The sequence below is a fragment of the Canis lupus genome, chromosome 12, assembly GCF_048164855.1.
Source record: "Canis lupus baileyi chromosome 12, mCanLup2.hap1, whole genome shotgun sequence".
NCBI classification, from domain to species: Eukaryota; Metazoa; Chordata; class Mammalia; order Carnivora; family Canidae; genus Canis; species Canis lupus.
In genome coordinates this window covers 3241231-3268715 of record NC_132849.1, presented here as the reverse complement: position 1 = coordinate 3268715, position 27485 = coordinate 3241231, and the positions used below count along the sequence as shown (strand labels likewise).

The window sequence follows — 27485 nt, the reverse complement described above, 5'->3', positions numbered from 1 at the left end:
AATGAGTTGTCTCGCTTGGAGAAAAAGAGAACCCAATCAGTTTCTGCCTCTGTAAGAGAAATATCCAGGGCCTCCTTGGATTAGGGAAGAGCTAAGGTCAAGACCTCTGCATGTGTCATGGGATATGAGCTCATCCTCATTATACTGGGTGGGGGCTGGACAGTTACCCAGACTCATCATGTGCACCCGGGGCCTATGAGATCACTCACACAGACACTGAGAGACTCTCCCCCATATACATGTATGTTTGTCCCCTAAATGGGGCAATCTGAGGGCAGAGCATGGAGCTTCTGAGCCCCTAAAATGCCAAGGCTTCTCCAACGCCTCCCCTGCACACACATACTTCCTCAGCATCCCACTCCACCCTTCTCCCCACACCCTGGCTTTGCCCAGTGGCCAAAGGTTCACACACATTGTCTTCCCCCCAAAGCCCTCATTATGCTGTGAATCAGAGGGCGGGAGGCAGATCTGGCAGGTAGGAGCCCCTAGAAACCCATAAGACCGGTGTGACTTCCTCGAGCAGGGTCTGCTGCCCTGGGACTGACTGTCAAGAGCTGGGAGAGGCAGATTCCTCCCGTGTGAGGTCAGCATTCAAGTGCAAGTCATGGGTGCCCATGTGAGGTGCCTGGCTAGTTCTTCATGGAAGAGGGGAGGCAGAAGGCCTGAAGAGGGCTTTTCCTGCCCCAGAAGAGAGCTCACTCCTCTGCTGCAGGGAGGGCAGTGAGATTCTGAGTGGGCTCAGGGAACAGACTGGGCAAAGGCAGAGGGTGGTGTTCCAGAGCCAGCGAACACTCCATCTGTCTCTTCAGACTGAGCCCCAGAAACATAGCAAAATTAACACTATGAATAGATCTACTGGGGGCTGGAAGGGAGGTGCAGGTCCGAAAACCACTGGGAATCAGGACACTCTTCAAAATTAGTCTCAGAAATGAATATTTGCCTTCATATCATTCTAATATTTCCTTTTGATCAGGTTGTAAAGAAGAGAGTTTAAATAAATGATGTCTACACAATAAGCTATTACCCAATCATTAAAAAGAAAGGCAAAGTCACAATTCGATCTTGTTTATGCACACATGCGCACATACTCAATGCTAAAGTGTATGAGAACAGTGCTTCTCTCCAGGTGCTGAGATTCACCATTTTTTCATTCCTTCAGCTAATATTTATAGAGCGGTTTGTGTATGTGGTGGTTATGATAAATTCGGGGGACATGGCAGAAAGCATAACAGGCAAAACCCCTGCCTCACGAAGCTTATTTTGCAATGGGAAAGATAAAAAAGAAACACATGAACAAATGCAAAAAGGGCTCTCAACTGTTATTAGTGAAATGAAGTGAACCAGAAGATAAGCCTCCAGATAGGGAGTCGAGGAAGGCTTTTGGGCAGACCCAGCACTTACACTGAAGCCAAAAGATACACAAAGCCAGGGACCCTGCAGAAGCCTGTCAGCGAAGAGAGAATAGACACCAGGCCCTGAGGTGGGAACCCCGAGACTTGTCCTAGAAACTGAAGATATCTCATGAGGGTCTTTGAAACCATGATAGTGAGTTTGGATTTTATTCCAGATGAGCTGGGTCACTTTTGGCATTGAAGAGGGATGAGCTCCACCCCTATGCTGAAGGATTGCTATTTTTAGAGCATGGTTTGGAGAAAGCAAAGGATGATTTCGTTTTGATCTTTATACTTTTATGCATTCTAAAAATAATTATAGAAAAAAACAATAAAAAACATTATAAAATTATAAATTTTAAAATTATAAAAAGCAGTATTATATATTGTCTATTTAATACCTGTTTCCTTGTATGGAGTCGTCCATGCTTTGAAGTATTTATGAGCATGACTTTCTTTTCTTTTTTTTTTTTAAAGTTTGTTTTGTTTATTTTATTTTTAAAATTTTTTTATTTATTTATGATAGTCACACAGAGAGAGAGAGAGAGAGGCAGAGACATAGGCAGAGGGAGAAGCAGGCTCCATGCACCGGGAGCCTGATGTGGGATTCGATCCCGGGTCTCCAGGATCGCGCCCTGGGCCAAAGGCAGGCGCCAAACCGCTGCGCCACCCAGGGATCCCTGAGCATGACTTTCTAGAGAACTTCTGTAAGTACAAACTTGGGCATGGGACCTAGCCAACTTGTAGCCCTACAAGTCTTCTATTTGACCCTTCTGGTCTGAAGTCTGACCCCCTCAGAACTGGATTTGTTTCCATACAGAATGGGTTATAGATATGTCCTGAGAGCAGATGGACTGTGGGCAAGAAGCTAAGGGAATCCCCAGCAACCCCATCCCTTCACAAGATGTGATTCTTCCCACCCTGACACCACATCCCCAGCCTGAAGATCCCAGAGAGACACATAACTTTCTATCCTATGCTCTTGTAAATGAATCTCCATACCTAATTATCAGGCTAGCCCCATTTTACAAGTGAAAAAATTGAGATTCAGAGAAAAGGCATAGCCAAGGTCACAAAGCAATAGGAAAAGGGACCAGTCTCCCAAGATGCCTCCCTCACCTCTCCATGCCCATGTCAGATGAGTACCATAGGAATGGTGGAGCCCCCAGAGCTCTCTGTGTGTTTCTGTGAAAAGGGGCCCTGAGGGGTTTTCTGTTTCAGGTGCCTATGATGAGTCAGGAAGGGGCTGAAGGAAGTTGACCAACTTGAGTGGTGAAACCAGTCCATCTCCTTCAACCAGAGAAGGAGGCTGGGCTGGGGAACCATATAAAGGGCACCCTGATCCCTGCTCAGCTCAGAACTCCACTAGAGGCCTCTGCAGCCATCCCCACTGTGAGTCCTGTAAGTATTCGCTGGGAGGACTGGGGCTGGCACCAGGGGTATCCAGCACACCAGAACGTGGCTAAGGGTGGCCAGCCTGGGTGGTACATGGGTCACTCTTAGGCTGGATTCAACTGAACTACATGTCTTTCTAGGAGGGCTCAGGTCCCTGTGTTGAAGGACAAATGTTATGGCATGGAAACACGGAAAAGAGAGCAATCAATTCTCCTCCTGTCCCATCTTTTCTTGGTTTGCTGTTTTGGACTGTGTGGTGTGCTGTGTGTGTGTGTGTGTGTGTGTGTGTGTGTAGAGAGAGAGAGAGAGAGAGAGAAAGAACGAAAGAGAGAGAGAAGAGGTAAGGTGAAGGAGAGAGGGAGTATAGCTAACTTCTTCCCTGAAACTGTTTGATTTGGGTTGACTATAATTGCGCTTTCTTTAGGGGGACAGAGGTTTGAGGGAAATGCACATAAATTTTGTTGTGCTGCAGAAGGGAGAATGGCAAATGGGGCAAATCTTCTATTTGGAGAAACCCAGGCAAAGTAGGAGCAGGAAAACCCACCTTAGAAGTATAGGACTCAGAAGAACTGGCTCTATGTCCCAACAAACTTCCATCCCCTCTTTCCACCCCACCTCCCAAGTGCTAGGGCTGCAGCTGAATCTCTGAAGGTCATGAGAGAAACCTCTGGAGTTGAACAGGCTGATCCGCTAATTTTACAGAAAATAAATCTGAGGCCTCACAGGATTAAATGAACTGCTCCGAAATATACAGCCTTCCACTGGGATCCTTAAACTGATCAGATATTGTGTGAGTAGTCCAGGGTATGTGCCACAACTCCTCTGATCCTCTGGCATGGACCACTGATTTTCCAGAACTCAAGAGTCCTCCAGGAGGCTCCTCTTTTCCTAAGATCTCACCTCTTCCCATCATAACCCCAGATCTCATCTCTCCTTCTTGGTCAAAGGAGATCAAAAGTAGAGGCAGAGGCAAGGAGTAGTTCAGAAATGGCACCCAGCCTACCATTACCCAGCACCTTGGAAGCCAGATCTCTTTGTTGACTGTTTCTGGGAACAAGAGGCTCCCAGGAGGGCCTTTCTCAGCCCTCCTCCTCCTCCCTTTCACTCTACCACTTCTGGGGGAACAGTCACCAGAGTGGGCAGGGAAGCCCCAACCCAAGGGAAGAAAAGGGGTGCTGAGAAACAAATCTCTTGTGCAGATTCTGGGGTTTCATTGACACCCTCTGCCTTCAGTCACCCTTCTGACTCCTTCTGCTTTTCAGGTTGATCCTAAAGCAGTTTCCAGGATGTCCCAGCAACACACTCTGCCAGTGACCCTGCCCCCTGCCCTCAGTCAGGGGCCCCTCAAGCCTGAGTCTCCTCCCATCGATACTCAACAAGAGCAGGTGAAACAGCCGACTTCACTACCTGTCCTGTGCCAAAAAATGCCCTCTCCACTCCCAGGGAAGGTTCCCTTGGGGCATGGGGAGAAACATACAAGTCTTGTGAAGGGGGAACCTGAGCAACAGTGTGAGCCACAGGAGCAGGAACAGCAGCAGAAACAACAAGAGTCACAGGAGCAGAAACTGCACCTGGAACAGTGTCTGGAACAGCATCAGGAACAACAAGAGTCACAGGACCAGAAACTGTACCCGGAGCAGTGTCTGGAACAGCAGCAGGAGCAACAAGAGTCACAGGACCAGAAACTGTACCCGGAGCAGTGTCTGGAACAGCAGCAGGAGCAACAAGAGTCACAGGAGAAGGAACTTCATCTGGAACAGGAACAGCAGAAGGAGGAGCTACAGCAGCAGGAACAGCAGCAGGGAAAGGAACAGTGTGAGAAACATCAGGAAGCAAAAAATCTGGAGCAGCAGCTAGAGCAGATAGGAGCACAAAGGAAGCAGCAGCAAAAGGAACAGCTGGAACAGGAAAAGAAGCTCGTGGACCAGCACCTGGATCAAGAGCCAGCACAGAGAACTGAGCAACCGGAAAAGAAAGAAGAGCAGGTGCTGGAGCAGCAGGGGCAGCAGGAGGGGCAGCTGGAGCAGCCTGCCTTTGTCCCAGCTCTGGCTCAGGTCCGAGAACCCCTGAAGGGAGAAGTCCTGCCCCTCATAGAGCAGCAGCACCAGAAGCAGGAGGTTCATGACCCTCCAGAACACCAGTGAGCACCCCCAGGACCCCAGAGGCTCTCACGTATCTCAAGTCCCCAGCCCTCGTGGCCCACCTCCTCTGTGAATCCACCTGACCCTGTACCTCTGTTTCCCTGACAGGGCTGGGGGAAGGGGGAATTATGGCTCAGCACCCACCCCTCATGAGTTCGTCCCATCCTCAGGTGGCCAGAACCTCTGCCTGAGGAGACACTTCCTACTTACTACACTAACTCTGACTTTGTCCCCAGGATTATAGCTGAATCTGTGAGTGTGCACAATAATACAAAATAAATCCTGGAAGTTCTGGCATCCTGTATTCTCTTTGTCTTTTCTCCTCTATCTCTCACCTTATAAAAACCTGTGTAGGGGTCAATGGATGTAACAGACTCTCTTGGCTAATACCCAAAGGAGGAAAGACATCTTTAATTCTGCTCCCCAAACCACCCAATACATATATTGGTTCATCAGCTTCTTAAAAAGAAACCAAACCAATTCCAAACCAAAACAACTTCACTCATTCACCTGAAAGCAATGCTTGCCAATTGCTGGTCATGAAGCAGGGACAAGTTAACCTGGAAGGGAGGAGGATCTGTTCACCTCAGTCCAGCACTGCCTGATGCCACACACCAGGCTCAGTCTTAGCCCCTGGCCAAGCTCAGCCTAACAACTCTGATCTCCTCTCAACTCCTTACTTTAGGGAGGGCTCTAGGAAGACACCAGGGAGGTATGGGGGCTTCAGCTGGGTTCTGGTCCCTTTCTGAGTGTACTCTGTCAGATGCCTTCCAAGAGTGTGATAGAGTTTTCCTATCTAAGGAAAACTTTAGAGAAGTGAAAGAAGCAGAATTGAGCAAAGTGGGAAGGGGAGACAGTCCCAAGACTGGTCCCAACGAGTGATATTGACAGTGTCACAAAAGAAAGTAAAGGCTGGGCTCGCTGGAATCATGGGAGTGCTCAGTACGCTGGAGAAATACAGATCCACGGCCATTGTAGCCATTACCCTCTCTGACATTTCTGTAGCTTTTACTGCCATCAATCACATCAGGACTTGATGCCTTCTCCTTCCTGGGACAAACTGCATTTAATGCTTCGAATCACCTGCCTTTAGCTATTTAACCCCATCATTTGGGCAGGTTTTCTCAAGCCACTTAAAGCTATTTTACCACAGCCGTGAGGATATGCCTGGGGCATCCCTGTTGAGATATCCACAGGCAGCTAGACTCAACAGACCTGAATGGCACTTGGCATCTGTTACTCCTCGCCCAACCCTAGCAACACTCGCCATGTTTGCCTCTTAGGTATTCTTTCTTGGCCAATGATACCACCATCTGTGCATTCACCTCGGCAGAGATACAGTCATCCCTCCTCCTCTTTTTCCCCACCCTGCCCCACCAATGGCCACTTCCTTGCTATTCCTGCCAACACCCCCAAACTCAGGCTGAGTTCATTCCTCACCTCAGCTTTTTCAGTGAACTTCACGCTGGTCAACTTTGTTCCCTGGCTCCCTGCACACCCCACATTGCACCCATTAGACAGAGGACAAGGTGTTGTACTTAAACTTTGGTTCTAACCCCATTGCTTCTGCTAAGAAGCAATAGATCTCATTACAGATCTTCCTTGACTTATATTTATGTCCCAATAGATCTATCATAAGTTGGAAATATTTCTAGTTGAAAATACATTTAATATACCTAACCTACGAAACATCATAGCATAGCATAGCCTACCATAAACATGCTCAGAGCACTTTCATTAGCCTACAGTTAGGTAAAATTATCTAACACAAAGCCTATTTTATAATGAAGTACTGAACATCTCATGCAACTTATGGAATACTGCACTGAAACTGAAAAACAGAATGGTTGTATAGATACAGAATGGTTATAAGTGTATCAGGTGTTAACCCTCATGACTGTGTGGCTGACAGGGAGCTAGGGCTCCCTGCTTCTGCCCAGTTTCGTAAGAGAGTATCCTCCATATATTGCTAACCCAGGAAAGGATCCAAATTCAAAATTTGAAGTATGGTTTCTACTGAATACATATTGCTTTCACACCATTGCATAGTAAAAAAAAAAAATCATAAGTCAAACCATAGTAAATCGGGGACCATCTGTACTTACAGGATGAGGATGTTCAAGTCCTCCTAATAGGACAGAGTGAAGAGAAGCCTAGGTAGGATTGGGCAGGAATATTGGGGGCAAAGGAAGCTGTAACCAGAAAACCTCAGAGTATGCATACATTTTCTTTGGAGAGTTACGTTTTGATTTTTTAATATTGACCTTATTTTTTAGAGCAGGTTTGTACTTACAGAAAAGTTGAGAAGCTAGTATACAGAGAGTTCCTATATACTCCACACCCAGTTTCTCATGTTATTAACATCTTACATGGATATGGTTCATTTATTACAAACAAAAAACAATATTGATATATTAACTAGAGTTCCCGATTTATTCTAATTTCCTTGATTTTAACCTAATGTCTTTTCCTGTTCCAGGATCCCAGCTAAGATACTCCACTGCATTTAGTCATCTTGTCTCCTAGGCTCCTCATCACTGTGACAGTGTCTCAGTCTTCCCTTGTTTTTGGTGACTTTGACCATTTTGGGGGGCTACGGATCAGCTGTTTTGTAGACTATCCCTCAAATTGGGTTTGTCTGATGTTTCTCTTATGATTAGAGTGAGGTTGTGGGTTCTTAGGAAAAAGAGTACAGAGGTACAGTTTCATTGTCATCATAGTTCAGGAAAAGTACATACTCCTAACATGATTTATCACCTTGATCTCCTGACTGATGTAGTGTGTGTCAGGCTTTTCCACTGTAACGTTAAATGCTCCTTAGCCTACTCTTCACCTCCCACCTTTCTATAGTGTGTTGTTTGGAAGGAAGTCACTATGCGAAGTGGGGAGTAAGCTCCCTGTCATTGAGAGGTGAAGTATCAATATAGATTATTTGGAATTCTCTGTTCAGGAAATTTGTCTCTTCCTTCTCACTATTTGTTTTTTTTTGTTTATGTGTTTAATTTTTTATTTATATCATTATGGACTCATGAATATTTATTTTATATTTTGGGCTATAATCCAATAATTTATTTTTTACCTTTTTATTGTGGTAAAAACACATAATATAAAACTTACTATCTTAAAAATTATAGAGTTCAATAGTATTGAGAATGTTTATTTTGTTGTGCAATTGCCCATCTCCAGAACTCTTTCATCTTGCAAAACTTAAACTCTGTATTATTGCAACAATGGCAGCCACCATTCTTCTTTCTTGATCTCTTTTTGTTTTTTGTTTTTTTTTTTTTAGGGGAGAGGGGAAAGAGAAGAAGAGAGATAATTTTTTTAATCTAAATTCAGTTAATTAACATGCAGTGTATAATTAGTTTCAGAGGTAGAGTTCAGTGATTCATAAGTTATATATAACACCCAGTGCTCATTGCATCATGCCCTCCTTAATGCCCATCATCCTGTTATTCCATCCCCCCAGCCCACACCTCTCCAGCAAACCTCAGTTTGTTTCCTATGGTTGAGTCTCTTATGGTTTGTCTCCCTCTCTGATTTCATCTTGTTTTATTTTTTCCTCTCTTCCTCTATGCTCCTCCATTTTGTTTCTTAAATTCCACATGAGTGAAACCATATGCTAATTGTCTTTCTCTGATTGATTTATTTTGCTTAGCATAATACCCTCCAGTTCCATCAGCATCATTGCAAATGGTAAAACTTCATTCTTTGTGACAGCTGAGTAATATTCCATCACATATATATACCACATCTTCTTTATCCATTCATCTGTTAATGGACATCTAGGCTCTTTCCATAGTTTAGTTACTGTGGATATTGCTGCTATAAACATTGGGGTGCAGGCCCCCCTTCAGATCACTGCATTTGTATCTTTCAAATAAATAACCAGTAGTACAATTGATGGGTCATAGGGTAGCTTTATTTCTAACTTTTTGAGGAACCTCTACACTATTTTCCAGAGTGGTTGCACCAGCTTGCATTCCCACCAGCAGTGTAAGAGAGTCCCCCTCTCTCTGCATCCTTAACAGCATCTGTCATTTCCTGACTGATGCGGGGTGGTATCTCATCGTGGTTTTGATTTGTATTTCCCTGATGCTGAGTCCTGTTGAGCATTTTTCATGTGTCTATTGGCCATTTGTAGGTATTCTTTGGAGAAATGTCTGTTCATGTCTTCTGCTCATTTCTTGACTGGATTATTGTTCTTTAGGTGTTAAATATGAAAAGTTCTTTATAGATTTTTATATACTAACCCTTTATTACATTTACAAAAATCTGGGAGAGAATTTTTTCTAAGACTTTATTTATTTATTCATGAGAGATACAGAGAGAGAGAGGCAGAGACATAGGTAGAGGGAGAAGCGGGAGCCCAATGTGGGACTCGATCCCGCAACTCCAGGATCATGCCCTGGGCCAAAGGGAGACACTCAAACATTGGGCCACCCAAGCATCCAGAGAGAGAATATTTTTTTAAAAAATATTTTATTTATTCATGAGAGACACAGAGAGAGGCAGGGACATAGGCACAGGGAGAAGCAGACTCCCTGCAGGAAGCCTGATGTGGGACTTGATACCAGGACCCCCGGGATCATGACCTGGGCTGAAGGCAGATGCTCAGCCACTGAGCAACCCAGGTATCCCTGAGAGAGGGAGAATCTTAAGCAGGCTCCATACCCAGCACAGAGCCCAATTCAGAGCTTGATCTCACAACCCTGAGATCATGACCTTAGCCAAAATCAAAAGTTAATGCTCAACAAAAGGTAATGCTCAACCTAGGTACCCCATAACTTCTTTCTTTTTAAAAAAAATCTTTCCTTTGTTCCCAAATGCCAGCCTCTAGTAATCATCATTCTACTCTCTAAGTTCAGCTTTCTTGATTATGAATAAATAATTATTTATTAAGCTAAATTATATATATATTATTATTACACATCACATTATTTATTACACTAAATATAATATAAATCACATTTTCTTTATATACTCATCTGTTGACATTTAGATTGTTTCCATATTTTGGTTATTGTGAATAATGCTACAGTGATCATGGTGGTGCAGATGTCTCTTCAGATACTGATTTTCTTTCCTTTGAGCACATATTAATAAATAGGATTGCTGGGTCATATGGTAGTTTTATTTTTAATTTTTGAAGACCTTCCATACTATTTTCCACAAAGGTTGTGCCAGTTTACTTTTCTACCAATAACATACAATGGTTCCTTTTTCTCCATATCCTTGCCAACACTCATTAGCTTTTGATTTTTTTTATAATAGTTATTCTAACAGGTGTGAGGTGATATCTCATTGTGCTTCTTTTTAAAATTTCTTTTTCTGTTTGTTTCAAATTTTTATTTAAATTTTAGTTGGTGGGATGCCTGGATAGCTCAGTGGTTGAGTGACTGCCTTTGGCTCAGGGCGTGATCCTGGAGTCCTGGGATGGAGTCCTATATCGGGCTCCCTGTGGGGACCCTGCTACTCCCTCTGCATGTGTCTCTGCCTCTCTCTCTTTCTGTGTCTCTCATGAATAAATAAATAAAATCTTTTAAAAAATAAAATAAATTTTGGTTAACATATAGTATAATATTGGTTTCAGGAGTAGAATGCAGTGATTCATCACATATAACACCCAGTGCTCATCACAAGTGCCCTCCTTAATACCCATCACCCATCTAGCCCATCCCCTACCTTCTTCCCTCCATCAAGCCTCAATTTGTTCTCTATTGTTAAGAGTCTCTTATGGTTTCCTTCTCTCTCTCTTGCCTTCCTTTCCCCTATGTTCATCTGTTTTATTTCTTAAGTTGCACATATGAGTGAAATCATATGGTATTTGTCTTTCTCTGACTGACTTATCTCACTTAGCATAACACCCTTTAGTTACATCCATATCATTGTAAATGTCAAGATTTCATTCTTTTTGATGCCTGAGTAATAATTCATTATATATATTATATATGTTTATATCCACAATTTCTTTATTCATTCACTAGTCGAAGAAGATCTGGGCTTCCATAGTTTGGCTATTGTTGTAATACCACTATAAACATCGTGTACATATGCCCCTTCAATTCAGTATTTTTGTATCCTTTGGGTAAATACCTATTAGTGCAATTGCTGGGTCATAGAGTAGCTCTATTTTTAGCTTCTTGAGGAACCTCCACACTGTTTTCCAGAGTGGCTGCACCAGTTTGCATTCCCATCAACAGTGCAAGACGGTTCCCCTTTCTCCACACCCTTGCCAGTATCTGTTGTTTCCTGTGTTGTTAATTTTAGCCATTCTGATAGGTCTGAGATGGTATCTCATTGTGGTTTTGATTTGCATTTTCATGCTGATTATTGATGTTGGGCATCTTTTCATATACTTGTTGGAAACAGTGTGGTATTGACATAAAAATGGCCACATTGATTGATGGAACAGGAGAAACCAGAAATAAATCCATGCATACAAAGTCAACTAATTTTCAACAAAGATGCCAAAAATGCACAATAGAAAAGCATAGGCTCTTCAACAAATGGTGTTGGGAAAACTGGATATCCACATGCAAAAGAATAGAATTGGTCTCTTATCTTAGAACCATATACAAAAGTCAATTGAAAAAGGGTTTAAGACTTAAATGGAAGATCTGAAATAATAAAATTCCCAGAAGAAGGCATAGAGGAAGAGCTATTTGGCATTGGTCTTGGCAATGATTTTTTTTTGGGGGGGGGGACGGGGATCTGACAACAAAAGCACAGGCAACAAGAGTAAAAGTAAACAACTAGAACTAATACATTTTCTGTACAAGAAACAACAAAATGAAAAAGGAATAGGGTAAATATTTTCAAACCACACATTTGGTAAAGTGTCAATATTCAAAATATATAAAGAACACTTACCACACAATAGCAATAAACAAATTAGAAATGGGCAAAGGACCTGAATGGTATTTTATTTTGTTGCCCAGATTGTTCCAGCTTTGGCCTTTGGGAGCTCTTTCAGTTAGCTCCTGAGTCCTCTCTTGATACATCATTTTTCAATTTGGTTTTATTTTTTTGTTTGTTTCTTTGATTTGTCTTTGTTTTGCTTGTTGAGCACTTTGGTACTTTCTGGCACCACAAAATCCTCTTGGCTTGTCTTGTATGTTTTCTTCCCCTGTCTAGAATCAATAATTTCTTCAGTGACCTTTTTTCACTTTATGAAGAATGATATTAGAAACCAAGACATGAATACTTGGTATGCTCATTGCTACTGGTTTGTCACTTCTTTTAGGACCTCTCAGCTGACAAAGAAAATATACTGAATATTCTAACCTGTGTGTATGTGTATATATGTTTCTCTATGTAACCATTTGTATTTAAATCAAGGCAACCATGAGTTTATACTGATTTCTTTGACTGTAATCCATTACTATATGAATCATTCTAGCTCTTTCCCTTTCCCATCTTCAAATTTTGACTCCAACAGTAGGAAATCTGGTACCTACCATCCCCACCTATTTTCTTAATCATTCATCTCTAGTATACATGTATAACTGAAGCAGAGTTATTCATCTGAACCCTTCCCATGGGTATAGATATCATTATCAACTATGGGATGGTGGTGGCTCTAGAAAAAAAGCATAAAGGACTCAAGAGACTTCATGACTGCAGAATTTAGAGCTAATCAGGCAGAAATTAAAAATCAATTGAATGGGATCCCTGGGTGGCACAGTGGTTTAGCGCCTGCCTTTGGCCCAGGGCGCGATCCTGGAGACCCGGGATCGAATCCCGCGTCGGGCTCCCGGTGCATGGAGCCTGCTTCTCCCTCTGCCTATGTCTCTGCCTCTCTCTCTCTCTCTCTCTGTGACTATCATAAATAAATTAAAAAAAAAATCGAATGAATGCAATCCAAACTAGAAGTCCTAACGATGAGGGTTAACGAGGTGGAAGAACGAGTGAGTGACATAGAAGACAAGTTGATAGCAAAGAGGGAAACTGAGAAAAAAAGAGACAAACAATTAAAAGACCATGAAGATAGATTAAGGGAAATAAACGACAGCCTGAGAAACAAAAACATACGTTTAATTGGGGTTCCCGAGGGCGCCGAAAGGAACAGAGGGCCAGAATATGTATTTGAACAAATTCTAGCTGAAAACTTTCCTAATCTGGGAAGGGAAACAGGCATTCAGATCCAGGAAATAGAGAGATCCCCCCCCCCCTAAAATCAATAAAAACCGTTCAACACCTCGACATTTAATAATGAAGCTTGCAAATTCCAAAGATAAAGAGAAGATCCTTAAAGCAGCAAGAGACAAGAAATCCCTGACTTTTATGGGGAGGAGTATTAGGGTAACAGCAGACCTCTCCACAGAGACGTGGCAGGCCAGAAAGGGCTGGCAGGATATATTCAGGGTCCTAAATGAGAAGAACATGCAACCAAGAATACTTTATCCAGCAAGGCTCTCATTCAAAATGGAAGGAGAGATAAAGAGCTTCCAAGACAGGCAGCAACTAAAAGAATATATGACCTCCAAACCAGCTCTGCAAGAAATTTTAAGGGGGACTCTTAAAATTCCCCTTTAAGAAGAAGTTCAGTGGAACAGTCCACAAAAACAAGGACTGAATAGATATCATGATGACACTAAACTCATATCTCTCAATAGTAACTCTGAATGTGAACGGGCTTAATGACCCCATCAAAAGGCGCAGGGTTTCACTGGATAAAAAAGCAGGACCCATCTATTTGCTGTCTACAAGAGACTCATTTTAGACAGAAGGACACCTACAGCCTGAAAATAAAAGGTTGGAGAACCATTTACCATTCGAATGGTCCTCAAAAGAAAGCAGGGGTAGCCATCCTTATATCAGATAAACTAAAATTTACCCCAAAGACTGTAGTGAGAGATGAAGAGGGACACTATATCATACTTAAAGGATCTATTCAACAAGAGGACTTAACAATCCTCAATATATATGCCCCGAATGAGGGAGCTGCCAAATATATAAATCAATTATTAACCAAAGTGAAGAAATACTTAGATAATAATACACTTATACTTGGTGACTTCAATCTAGCTCTTTCTATACTCGATAGGTCTTCTAAGCACAACATCTCCAAAGAAACGAGAGCTTTATTTTATTTTATTTTTTTTTAATTTTTTAATTTTATTTAGATAGTCATACAGAGAGAGAGAGAGAGAGGCAGAGACATAGGCAGAGGGAGAAGCAGGCTCCATGCACCAGGAGCCTGACATGGGATTCGATCCCGGGTCTCCAGGATCACGCCCTGGGCCAAAGGCAGGCGCCAAACCGCTGCGCCACCCAGGGATCCCGAAACGAGAGCATTAAATGATACACTGGACCAGATGGATTTCACAGATATCTACAGAACTTTACATCCAAACTCAACTGAATACACATTCTTCTCAAGTGCACATGGAACTTTCTCCAGAATAGACCACATATTGGGTCACAAATCGGGTCTGAACCGATACCAAAAGATTGGGATTGTCCCCTGCATATTCTCAGACCATAATGCCTTGAAATTAGAACTAAATCACAACAAGAAGTTTGGAAGGACCTCAAACACGTGGAGGTTAAGGACCATCCTGCTAAAAGATAAAAGGGTCAACCAGGAAATTAAGGAAGAATTAAAAAGATTCATGGAAACTAATGAGAATGAAGATACAACCGTTCAAAATCTTTGGGATGCACCAAAAGCAGTCCTAAGGGGGAAATACATCGCAATACAAGCATCCATTCAAAAACTGGAAAAAACTCAAATACAAAAGCTAACCTTACACCTAAAGGAGCTAGAGAAAAAACAGCAAATAGATCCTACACCCAAGAGAAGAAGGGAGTTAATAAAGATTCGAGCAGAACTCAACGAAATCGAGACCAGAAGAACTGTGGAACAGATCAACAGAACCAGGAGTTGGTTCTTTGAAAGAATTAATAAGATAGATAAACCATTAGCCAGCCTTATTAAAAAGAAGAGAGAGAAGACTCAAATTAATACAATCATGAATGAGAAAGGAGAGATCACTACCAACACCAAGGAAATACAAACGATTTTAAAAACATATTATGAACAGCTATACGCCAATAAATTAGGCAATCTAGAAGAAATGGACGCATTCCTGGAAAGCCACAAACTACCAAAACTGGAACAGGAAGAAATAGAAAACCTGAACAGGCCAATAACCAGGGAGGAAATTGAAGCAGTCATCAAAAACTTTCCAAGACACAAGAGTCCAGGGCCAGATGGCTTCCCAGGGGAATTTTATCAAACGTTTAAAGAAGAAACCATACCTATTCTCCTAAAGCTGTTTGGAAAGATAGAAAAGATGGAGTACTTCCAAATTCGTTCTATGCGGCCAGCATCACCTTAATTCCAAAACCAGACAAAGACCCCACCAAAAAGGAGAATTACAGACCAATATCCCTGATGAACATGGATGCAAAAATTCTCAACAAGATACTGGCCAATAGGATCCAACAGTACATTAAGAAAATTATTCACTATGACCAAGTAGGATTTATCCCTGGGACACAAGGCTGGTTCAACACCCGTAAAACAATCAATGTGATTCATCATATCAGCAAGAGAAAAACCAAGAACCATATGATCCTCTCACTGGATGCAGAGAAAGCATTTGACAAAATACAGCATCCATTCCTGATCAAAACTCTTCAGAGTGTAGGGATAGAGGGAACATTCCTCAACATCTTAAAAGCCATCTATGAAAAGCCCACAGCAAATATCATTCTCAATGGGGAAACACTGGGAGCCTTTCCCCTAAGATCAGGAACAAGACAGGGATGTTCACTCTCACCACTGCTATTCAACATAGTACTGGAAGTCCTAGCCTCAGCAATCAGACAACAAAAAGACATTAAAGGGATTCAAATTGGCAAAGAAGAAGTCAAACTCTCCCTCTTCGCCGATGACATGATACTCTACATAGAAAACCCAAAAGTCTCCACCCCAAGATTGCTAGAACTCATACAGCAATTCGGTAGCGTGGCAGGATACAAAATCAATGCCCAGAAGTCAGTGGCATTTCTATACACTAACAATGAGACTGAAGAAAGAGAAATTAAGGAGTCAATCCCATTTACAATTGCACCCAAAAGCATAAGATACCTAGGAATAGACCTAACCAAAGATGTAAAGGATCTATACCCTCAAAACTATAGAACACTTCTGAAAGAAATTGAGGAAGACACAAAGAGATGGAAAAATATTCCATGCTCATGGATTGGCAGAATTAATATTGTGAAAATGTCAATGTTACCCAGGGCAATATACACATTTAATGCAATCCCTATCAAAATACCATGGACTTTCTTCAGAGAGTTAGAACAAATTATTTTAAGATTTGTGTGGAATCAGAAAAGACCCCGAATAGCCAGGGGAATTTTAAAAAAGAAAACCATATCTGGGGGCATCACAATGCCAGATTTCAGGTTGTACTACAAAGCTGTGGTCATCAAGACAGTGTGGTACTGGCACAAAAACAGACACATAGATCAATGGAACAGAATAGAGAATCCAGAAGTGGACCCTGAACTTTATGGGCAACTAATATTCGATAAAGGAGGAAAGACTATCCATTGGAAGAAAGACAGTCTCTTCAATAAATGGTGCTGGGAAAATTGGACATCCACATGCAGAAGAATGAAACTAGACCACTCTCTGGCCCCATACACAAAGATAAACTCAAAATGGATGAAAGATCTAAATGTGAGACAAGATTCCATCAAAATCCTAGAGGAGAACACAGGCAACACCCTTTTTGAACTCGGCCATAGTAACTTCTTGAAAGATACATCCACGAAGGCAAAAGAAACAAAAGCAAAAATGAACTATTGGGACTTCATCAAGATAAGAAGCTTTTGCACAGCAAAGGATACAGTCAACAAAACTCAAAGACAACCTACAGAATGGGAGAAGATATTTGCAAATGACATATCAGATAAAGGGCTAGTTTCCAAGATCTATAAAGAACTTCTTAAACTCAACACCGAAGAAACAAACAATCCAATCATGAAATGGGCAAAAGACATGAACAGAAATCTCACAGAGGAAGACATAGATATGGCCAACATGCATATGAGAAAATGCTCTGCATCACTTGCCATCAGGGAAATACAAATCAAAACCACAATGAGATACCACCTCACACCAGTGAGAATGGGGAAAATTAACAAGGCAGGAAACAACAAATGTTGGAGAGGATGCGGAGAAAAGGGAACCCTCATACACTGTTGGTGGGAATGTGAACTGGTGCAGCCACTCTGGAAAACTGTGTGGAGGTTCCTCAAAGAGTTAAAAATAGACCTGCCCTACGACCCAGCAATTGCACTGTTGGGGATTTACCCCAAAGATACAGATGCAGTGAAACGCCGGGACACCTGCACCCCGATGTTTATAGCAGCAATGGCCACGATAGCCAAACTGTGGAAGGAGCCTCGGTGTCCAACGAAAGATGAATGGATAAAGAAGATGTGGTTTATGTATACAATGGAATATTACTCAGCTATTAGAAATGACAAATACCCACCATTTGCTTCAACGTGGATGGAACTGGAGGGTATTATGCTGAGTGAAGTAAGTCAATCGGAGAAGGACAAACATTATATGTTCTCATTCATTTGGGGAATTTAAATAACAGTGAAAGGGAATATAAGGGAAGGGAGAAGAAATGTGTGGGAAATATCAGAAAGGGAGACAGAACGTAAAGACTGCTAACTCTGGGAAACGAACTAGGGGTGGTAGAAGGGGAGGAGGGCGGGGGGTGGGAGTGAATGGGTGACGGGCACTGGGGGTTATTCTGTATGTTAGTAAATTGAACACCAATAAAAAATAAATTAAAAAAAAACTATGGGATGGTCCCTCTGAACAGTTCCTTTGCCTTCAGTCTTACAGGTCCCTCTCATTTAGAAAGTTATTGAGGTCACTCCTTCTAGTGAGGTTGTTTCATACATTGTAACATAGATTCTTTCATCACAGTATGCATTCTTCCCTAGTATTCCTCAACTTCCTAAAATTTTTTTTTCAATTTTCATAAATGAGGATTCACTCTTTATGCTGTAAAATTCTATTGGCTTTGACAAATGCATAATTATATGTATCTACAACTACATTATCATACAGAATAGTTTCATTGCCCTAAAAAACTTTTCTATGCTTTACCTGTTCACACTTTCCCTGCTCTCCCTGAACCCCTGACAACCACGGATCCTTATACTGTCTCTATAGTTTTGTTTTTTCTAGAATTTCATATAACTGGAATCTTACAGCATGTAGTTTTTACAGACTGACTTCTTTGACTTAGTAATATGCATTTAAGGTTGATCTAAGTATTTTCATATTTTGGTAGTTCATTTTCTTTTATCACTGAATAATATGTATGCATATACTACATTTTGTTGTATGAATATACACAATTTGTTGATCATTCACCTATTGAAGGATGTCTAGTTTGCTTCAACTTTTTGGCAATTATGAATAAAATTACTGCAAATCTTTGCATGCAGGTTTTTGTCTTAGAGATAGATTTTCAAATCATTTGGGCAAATCCCTACAAGCACAGTGCTGGATCACACAATAAAACTACGTTTAGCTTTGTAAACACCCTCCAAAGTGACACATAAAATTAGCCATGACAATCATTCATTATGATCCCTCTGTTTTGTTTTGTTTTTGAGGGGTTCAATTGGTGAATTAAACAAGAATATATAATGGGAACTACTATGAAAGTGGCACTCATCTCTGCCATTCTTCCCAGGATGATGTTGTACTGTATTTTATTTGCTATATTGGTTAGGGGCAGTGAGGGAGGGGGAGTTGCACAGTGTTACGGATTTCAGTTTGACCTTTCTACTATGATAACTCTTATTCCATGGATCAAGAAACAAATATGAGAAAACTGCTTAGTCTTAAGTATGTTAATCCTGCAAGTTCATTTATCTTTAAGGCATCAATGCATACAGGAACTGAAAAAAAAAAGGCCTCTGAGTATGTCTACAGACCTCTTGGACTCATTGTGGAAAGGACCTGAGCCAAAACTGTATCACCTGACCTTCTCACCTCCTTATTATAGCAGGAAGGCTAGGATGATCCCTGGGGCCTCCAATATTAATGTCAGCTTAGACTATACATCCACCAGCCCCTAAAAGATCTGGATATTTCTCTTTCTCCAAAGTATAGTTACTTGGGAAATAATTGAGTGCATCACTACTGTATATACTTGAGGTGTTACAGAGTCCTTTCTCAAGAGGATTGGATCTCCCTTCAGTCAATGGGTTCTAGGTCTGAGAACTGCCTCAAGACTGAATATCAGGGAAGAAATTGTAACTTAGCTTTGAGATAGCTAACATCAGCCATATATATGGAACAAATATATATCCCTAATGATTGCCCATCCATCTTGTCTCTAGGAATACCAACTTCTATTACCTATTGCTCTAGATTCCTGTGAGTTAGGGCACCCAGGTAAACATTCTGACATTCCAGTCTTGCTGACTATTACAGTAATCACAACTCCCTTCCTTCTAATGGCTAACTAATGCCACCTATCCTCTACTATTCCAGAATTCTATCATCCTCACTGACACTGTGGGGCCCAGTTCAATAAGTATTTCCTACCTCAGCCCCAGATGACAGAAGACAGCCAGTATCTGGCTTCTCAATGATGATAATGCCCCCTCATCAGTACATTCTTTGTAACTTTAGTGAAAGGAGTGTCTCCCAAGCTTTCCTGAAGAACATATCCAGTTGCCTGGTTTGGGTTGTATTATGAATTCATTCTACCACATCCACCTCTCAAACACTTTATCCTTTCCTCAATACTCTCAGGCAGCCTGGTACCTTCACCATAACTTTTTTTCAAGTCCTACAAGCATCCCAAAAGCACATTAGGACATTTGGGGAAGTGAGCTATAAGTATTGCCTCAGATCAATAAATAGTCTCCTATTCAGTCTCCTATTCTCCTCCTCCCCATGGGCTAACATTCTCCCAGGAAAGCACTCCTGTGTACTGGAACATACTGCTTGCAACTCCTTCAGTGAAAAATTCTCCCTGCCTTCCCTTTTATAAAGCAGAACCAGCACTAATCTGACTGGCTCTACTGAGACTTTAACCAATGGCCAGGAGAGGAAAGGGGCAAATCTCAAGTTAAAGAAGTATTGTCTACAAGGCATCTGCTTTAGTTGAAGTATTTTCAGAGTCTTCAGCCAATGGAGGAGGACCTAGATCTCCTATCCAATGAGAGTAGTCCATTTCTAGAGGCTGAGAAAATTCAGAGGATTTTGGAATTCAGTGTTACCAAGTATATTTGAGAATATGTCTCCCTTTCTTCCCCAGGGCTCTGCTTTGATATAGGAAACATGTGAAAAGCAACCTTCATACATTGGGGGCAGAGAATGTAAATTGGTGCAGCCACTATGGAAAAGAGTACAGATGTTCCCCCTAAAAATAAAAATAGAAATGTCATATGATACAGTAATTTCAATATTAGTTATTTACTCAAATTAAACAAAAACACTAATTTGAAAAGATATACACATCCTTATGTTTATTGAAGCATTATTTACAATAGTCAAGATATGGAAGCAACCCAAGTGTCCATCCATAGAAATGGATATAGAAGATGTATATATATATATATACTCAATAGACTATTACTCAACCATAAAAAAAAGAACGAAATCTTGTCATTTGTGACAACACGGATGGACCTAGAGGACATAATGCTGAATGAAATAAGTCAGACAGAGAAAGACAAATGTCATATGATTTCATTCATATTAGAATATAAAAAACAAAATAAACAAGCAAACCAGAAACAGACTTACAAATATAGAGAATAAACTGTCGTTTGTCAGAGGGGAGGGAGTAGGCAATGGGCAAAAGGAGTGAAGGGGAGTAGCAGCTACAGACTTCCTGTTATGGAATCAACAAGTCACAGGGATGAAAGGTACAGCATAAGGGATATAGTCAGTGGTATTGCAATCACATAGTATGGTGACAGATGGTAGATACACTTATGGTGAGTACAGCACAATGTATAAACCTGTAAAATCTCTATGTTGTACGCTGAAACCAATGTAACATTGTATGTCAGCTATACTTCATTTAAAACGAAAGAGGAACATGTGGATGCTACAAATTTGGCTTTCTATGAAGGTCACAATTAGGTCCCGGGCCTTGTATTTAGCACCATCTGCCCTCTGCAGTAGAGGAGGGTTTTTAAACACTACTATGGAGGTTTTCTGATTTTCATATCATGTCCTAAGATAGTAAGTGGATAACCTGAGTTTGTGATTTTTTTCTCTTTAAAGCATCAGTAGGATCCAGGAATAATCAACCAATCCCATAATGTCCATAATGGTTACTGTTTCTTCTGTGTGTCTCAAGTGTCACATATACTGCACAAGCCAGAACAACACCTTCCACTGACTATATTTTGCCCCAGTTCACCATAAAAGATAGTAATGATATGCTACAACATATGAAGGGTGATCAATGACTCCACTTACCACCAATGAAGGGTTTCTTGTCTCTTCTGGCCAATGAGTGAGACAATAACATAATCCTGTTAGAATTGGCTTTCTGGAACCACAGCTGGTTGTCATTCCTGGATTTCCCAGAAGCACTCCCTGAGACGAGGATTTTTTTTGCAAGTGATCTGTGAAGGAAGTGCTTCCAGGAGAAACTAGTAAAGGAGTACAAGAAGATGAAACCATACAGGTGTGTGGTTTCAGGCAAAGGCGTATGGCAGATAGCTTCAACTTGGTCCCACAGGAGAACTGTAGAGCATAAAGGAAGCCTCAGGGCTGTACTGATGTGAGGCAAGACAGCCAACCTTCCTCACTCCAGTGCCTATAAGTCATTGGCTAAGAGTCACTCCATGGAATCATAAAATCTTAGGCACTTCAGGCTTTGTGTATGTGAGGACAAGACAGGTTCCATTGCCCAAGGGCAGTCATATGAATAAGCATCATAATATTAACAAATGGAGGCAAAACTACCAAAGCCTATGTGATGTTGAAGGACAACATGAGGACACGGCTAGCAAAATCTAGACCATGAAATGCTCTAAATGACAAATACTTCCGTAATTTTCTTCCATAAAAAATTTCAAGGAGACAAAAAATGGACAGAGAACTTTATAGATTAAAATAAACTTTATGTGAAATATAAGAAACAGCACAGGGGAAGGGAGAAAAAATTGAATAGGTAGAAATCAGAGGCAGACAAACCATGAGACACTCTTAACTCTGGGAAACAAACTGAGGGTTGCTGGTGAGGAAGTGGGTGAAGAGATGGGGTAATTGAGTATTGGACATGTGATGTGATGAGCACTGGGTGTTATATGCAACTGATGAATTATTGAACACTACATCTGAAAATAATGATATACTATATGTTGGATAATTGAATATAAAATAAAATAAATTTTAAGATATATTAACCAATAATAATGAATCTACTTTATTTTGATTTCAATTCAAATAAGTTCTTAAAACATTAATGACTTTAATGAGATAATTGGAAATGTGAACACGGAGTGGATATTTCATAATAAATGCTTCTTTGGTACTTTTAAGATAACATTCAACATAACGGCTTGGAGAAAAAAAAAGTCCTTTCTCTAGAGATATCTATAGATAAAGTGACATGAATTTGGAATTTGCTTTTAAAAAACATAGAGGGCAATTATTGGGGATATAAATGAGACAAGACTGTTTATAATTTGTTAATTATTAAAACTGGATGATATACATGGGATTCATTCTACAATCTTATCCTTTTGTATATGTTTAAAATTTACCAAAAAAAATCACTGAAAGATGCAAATAATGACAATACAGAAATTGTGGCCTATTATATAACTAAAATATATATGAAAAATCTATTTCAACTTAAAAATGTAAAGAGTAGAGGGAGTGGGGCAAGATGGCATAGGAGTAGGGCCCCCAGTCACCTGCCCCCACCAACTTACCTAGATAATTTTCAAATCATCCTGAAAACCTACGAATTCAACCTGATATTAAAAGAGAGAATAGCTGAAAAGCTACAGAGAGAAGAGTTTGCCCTTCTAACAAGTACAACTTGTTTTTAGTCACTCTGCACTGAGCAATGGCTAGAAAGAAGAACTCACCACAAGAGAAAGCTTCAGAAACAGTACTCTCTCCCACAGAGTTACAGAATTTGGATTACAATTTGATGTCAGAAAGTCAATTCAGAAGCACAATTATAAAGCTACTGGTGGCTCTGGAAAAAAGCATAAAGGAATCAAGAGACTTCATGACTGCAGAATTTAGACTAATCAGGCCGAAATTAAAAATCAATTAAGTAGGATGTAATCTAAACGGGAGGTCCTAACGACTAGAGTTAATGAGGTAGAAGAAAGAGTGAGTGACATAGAAGACATGTTAATGCACGGAAGGAAGCTGAATAAAAAAGAGAAAAACAATTGAAGGACCATGAGGAAAGGTTAAGGGAAATAAATGACAGCCTCAGAAGGAAAAATCTACATTTAATTGCGATTCCAGAGGATGCCAAAAGGGACAGAGGACCAGAAAGTGTACTTGAACGAATCATAGCTGAGAACTTCCCTAACTTGGGGAGGGAAACAGGCATTCAGATCCAGGAGATAAAAAGATCCCCTCTGTCTGTCTCTGCCTCTCTCTCTCATTAAAAATAAATAAATAAATAAATAAATAAATAAAATAAACAAATAAATAAATCTTTAAAAATAAAACATTTTATAGCAATGTCTTAGCTCAGTTTTCCCAAAAGAAGTTATGGTCTAAGACAACAGAATGCATACAAGTAGTTTACTTTGAGAAGTGACTTCAAGTAGCTAAAGTCAGGGGCCCTAGAAGGAATCAAACAAAATAAGGAGCAAAGTCAATCCAAGGGTGTTACTGTGGGCACCTGCAGCTAAATTCCACTCTAGAGCTTCTCGGGACCTTGCAAAATGTGCATCAGAATTGCTTACCTGAGACAGTGAAATAATGTCATCTCTTCCTGGAATCCTGCCTTTAATACTCAGTGATTGTCCTAGGGGATATTACCTCCCTCATGCTTCCACATTGTGTTGGCACCAAGATGATGAGGCAGGCTCCTGTGAGTGTTCTATGCATGGCAGTCATGAAGCCTTAAGACAGAGGAGTCACCTGAAGTAGGGTGCTGTCAGGCTAGCTCTGAGCATGTTGGTTGCCATAGCGAGCTCCATAACCTTAGGCATAAAGGGGGTTTGAGAAAATGGAGGATGGGTATAGAAGTATCAGAGTGTAAGTATCTAAAAAGACTGACAGACTTCTGATTTTATATTTAGTGTTTTCTTACATCTACTGTCCTTTGAATATTCTAATTTCTTAAATTCTAGTTTCTTGTGGTAGATTTTTAGATCATTAACTTTTACATTCTTATAAAAAGTTTAAATCTTTCATTATCTTTCATTGTGTTGCTTTTACTGTATATCCCATGAGTTCTGGTTTGCAGTATTTATGTTCCTTTTAGTTCTAAGCATTTTCTAGTTTCCTCCAGATTGTCATGTCCAAAGTTACTGTAATGCCACAATATCTCATTAGATCAATACTTAATATCTCCATATCCCACAAGAAAGACAACCTTAGCTCTTAGCTCTCAGATATAAACATTTGCCCAACTGTACTTGGTAATAATAACAACAACAACAAATAATCAAACAAACAAACAAATAAAGCAGTCTGACTAGGCAAGGTACCACTGTTAAGGTTAAAAAGATGCCCATTGGAGTCAGACACACTTGGGATTGAATGTAGTACAGGCTAGTCAAGAGGAAAAGCATCCAAGAAGGCCTGTCAAGTCTTTGAAGTGTTTGTAGTCTCTTGCTACCCTCTAGTGTCATGATGCAGAAGTGCAGGCCTGGAAGGGAAGGACTCCGCCCCAGGAAGGCTCCAAAAAGCAAAGGTTGGATATCTACACTGTTTGAGACAGCTCCATGGAAATGGTGATGAATAGGGCAGTTTGTGCCCTGAAGGATTCAGGATGATCAGGGGTATAAGACATGCACAGATGAGTCTACTAACAATTGCCACCATTTATTGAGTGTGGGCCATGGGTCAGTCCCAGTGTCTTTAGGTGCAGGATCGCATCTCCTTGGCACAAAAACACTATAATGTATGTGTGATTATCCTTAACTTAGAGACAAGGAGACTAAGGTTCGGAGAGGACAAGTCACACACTCAGGTATTCAGAGAGTTGCTAAGAGTCAAACTCAGATTTGTGTGAATCCAGAGTCTATGCCCATGCAAATGCTCTGGGGACTCAGCTATAGGAAATCTCACAGTGGATTCTCAGAACACCTTCCTGGGGGAGATGACGTATGATCTGGGCTTTGAAGAATGGGTACCAATAGCTGGATACCAAAATGGCATGGAGCAGGGCCCAGAGGGAACTACCTGAGTGAAAGAGAGATGGGGAGAAACACTATGGGTATGAAGGGATTAAGTGGTTCAATTTAGCTGCTGTGTAAGAATCAGAGAGAAATAAAATGGGAAGTCTGGTTGGTTTGAGACTGTTCTTTCTTCAATCCTCTCCTGTAGGCATGGGATGGCTGAAAATGAAATAAGAAGTGTGAATTCCAAACCACATGGAAAGACAGAATCCATATGATCCTTACTGAACTCTGGGGCTCCTCAGAGCAGCCAAGAACTCTGAGAGGTGAGAGCGGGAGGCCTAGAGGAAGGCCAGGTTAACATGTACAGTAGGGCTAATCTGAGATGGTGGTTCTCCCATCTCAGATTAGCAGTGAGAAGGGCAGTAGGAGGGCCTCTTCCTTCAGCAAGAGGCCACTTGTCACAGTGACTGCCTCACCAAATAGGACTCAGTGGTCTAATAGGGTTGATTGTGATCAGCAGGACCAAGATATACTTTTAAAATCAAGACACTTTTCCAGAAAAGCAATCATGTGCAATATAGTGCAAAGAGAACTACACTTAGTATCAGTAAGTATATCACTTACACCCTTACTGGAACTTGGTTACTTCTTAGCTAAGCTTAAAATAAAAAATTAGAATAGAGATATACTCTGGGTTCTGAGAAGGATGCAAGATAAGAATGAGGACAGGAGCCTTGACTCATACTTTGGCTCAACCTGCTTTCAAAGAGCAGTCAGAGTGGCCTTTCTTAAGCAAAACTCAGAGCAATTCATTAACAGCTCAGACGTCCACAATCCTGTACCCTGTGAAACAGGGTCGTTGCCTAGTACTCTGAATCCACCTGTTCTTCATCTAACATGCTATAGCTCTACAATACTCATCAAACACATCAAAAACCAGCCCGTCTCAGGGCCTTTGCACTTGGTCTTGGTCTGCCTCTAATCACAGATTTTTGTACGACCAACTTGCTGTCATTGAGCCAGCTCCAATGTCCCTGCCTCTCAGAGGCCTTCCTTAACCACTCTAACTAAGCATTACCAGGCTGTAGTTTCTTCATAGCCCTCATGACTTCTCTGAGATGCTTTTATCCACTTATTTGTTTCTTTGTTGTGTATGTGCTTATTATCTATCTTCCTCCCTTACGTCCCCCACCAGATCTCAGCCCTGAGGAAGAAGAGCCTGTGTGGGCTTTGCCGTGCCATTTGCTCAGTGCTCAGGAAGTGGCCAGTGCAAGGTAGGCACTCAGAAAGTAGTATTTGTTGCTGCAGACACACGGGACTCTGTAAATAGAGTTTTCTTGTTATGGGGCATTCTTGATGATTCCCGCTCTTCCCACCTAATTAGGCCTCACAGAGATCCTTGAGGCGAGCAAGAACAGGCCCTCATCATACAGCTCATAAGACTGGGAATTGGTCAGTGCTTCAAACTAATTTCTGAATATTCCCTCTGGAAGCCCAATTCTTAGTCTCTTTTGGGCTTTTGTGAGAATGATGGTAGCACAATGGAATGGTTTACTATAGAGTTAGGTGGAAGTGGAGGAGTAGAGTTGGGAGGTGAAGACTTCTCTGAGCCAGAGGGATGAGTAAAGTTCTCCCTCAAATCAGGAAACTTCTGAGAGGGGGAGGGAAGAAGGAGGGCATCCGTGAGCTTCACTCACCATGAGTGCATTGAGAAGACAATACTGGGTGCAGGGCAAAGTGGTGGAAGAGTAGGGTCCCCAAGTCACCTGTCCCCACCAACTTACCTAGATAACTTTCAAATCATCCTGAAAACCTACGAATTCGGCCTGAGATTTAAAGAGAACAGCTGGAATGCTACAGTGAGAAGAGTTCACGCTTCTATCAAGGTAAGAAGATGGGGGAAAATAAATAAATAAAAAAGCATCCAGTGGGGAGGGGCCCCCGTGATGACCCGGGCTGAGGGGGGTGGCGAGAGCCCCCAGGACAGGAAAGCCCAGGCCCGGAGAAGCAGGAGCTTTACCAACCTTCCCGGAGGGAAAGGCACTCACAGGGAGTTCGGGCAGGATCCCAGGAGGGCGGGGATGCCCTCAGGCTCCTAGGGGCACTAACAGAGGAGGTGTGCCCCAGGGGATAGCACGCCACACCCCGCGGCCGAGCTCCCTAAAGGGCTGCAGCGCGGGCCCTGCAAGCCCCGGGAGCAGCT

The 27485-nt window shown here is 41.4% G+C and overlaps 1 protein-coding gene across 2 annotated transcripts; it reads left to right on the top strand.

Moving 5' to 3' along the window:
- The first annotated feature begins 2722 nt into the window (after positions 1-2722).
- IVL (involucrin) lies at positions 2723-5224 on the top strand. Of its 2 annotated transcripts, none has more exons than XM_072768884.1 (2): positions 2723-2792; positions 4049-5224. In XM_072768884.1, exon 2 carries the CDS (start codon positions 4073-4075, stop codon positions 4928-4930), a length of 858 nt encoding a protein of 285 aa, XP_072624985.1. In that variant the 5' UTR covers positions 2723-2792; positions 4049-4072; the 3' UTR covers positions 4931-5224. The 2 variants fall into 2 exon arrangements, with proteins under 2 accessions (XP_072624985.1, XP_072624986.1); XM_072768885.1 differs by lacking the exon at positions 2723-2792 and adding an exon at positions 3432-3576.
- The last annotated feature ends 22261 nt before the right edge of the window (positions 5225-27485 follow it).

Excerpts from the sequence above, each read along its gene's own strand:
- IVL (XM_072768884.1), top strand. The coding sequence starts at position 4,073 with ATGTCCCAGCAACACACTCTGCCAGTGACCCTGCCCCCTGCCCTCAGT.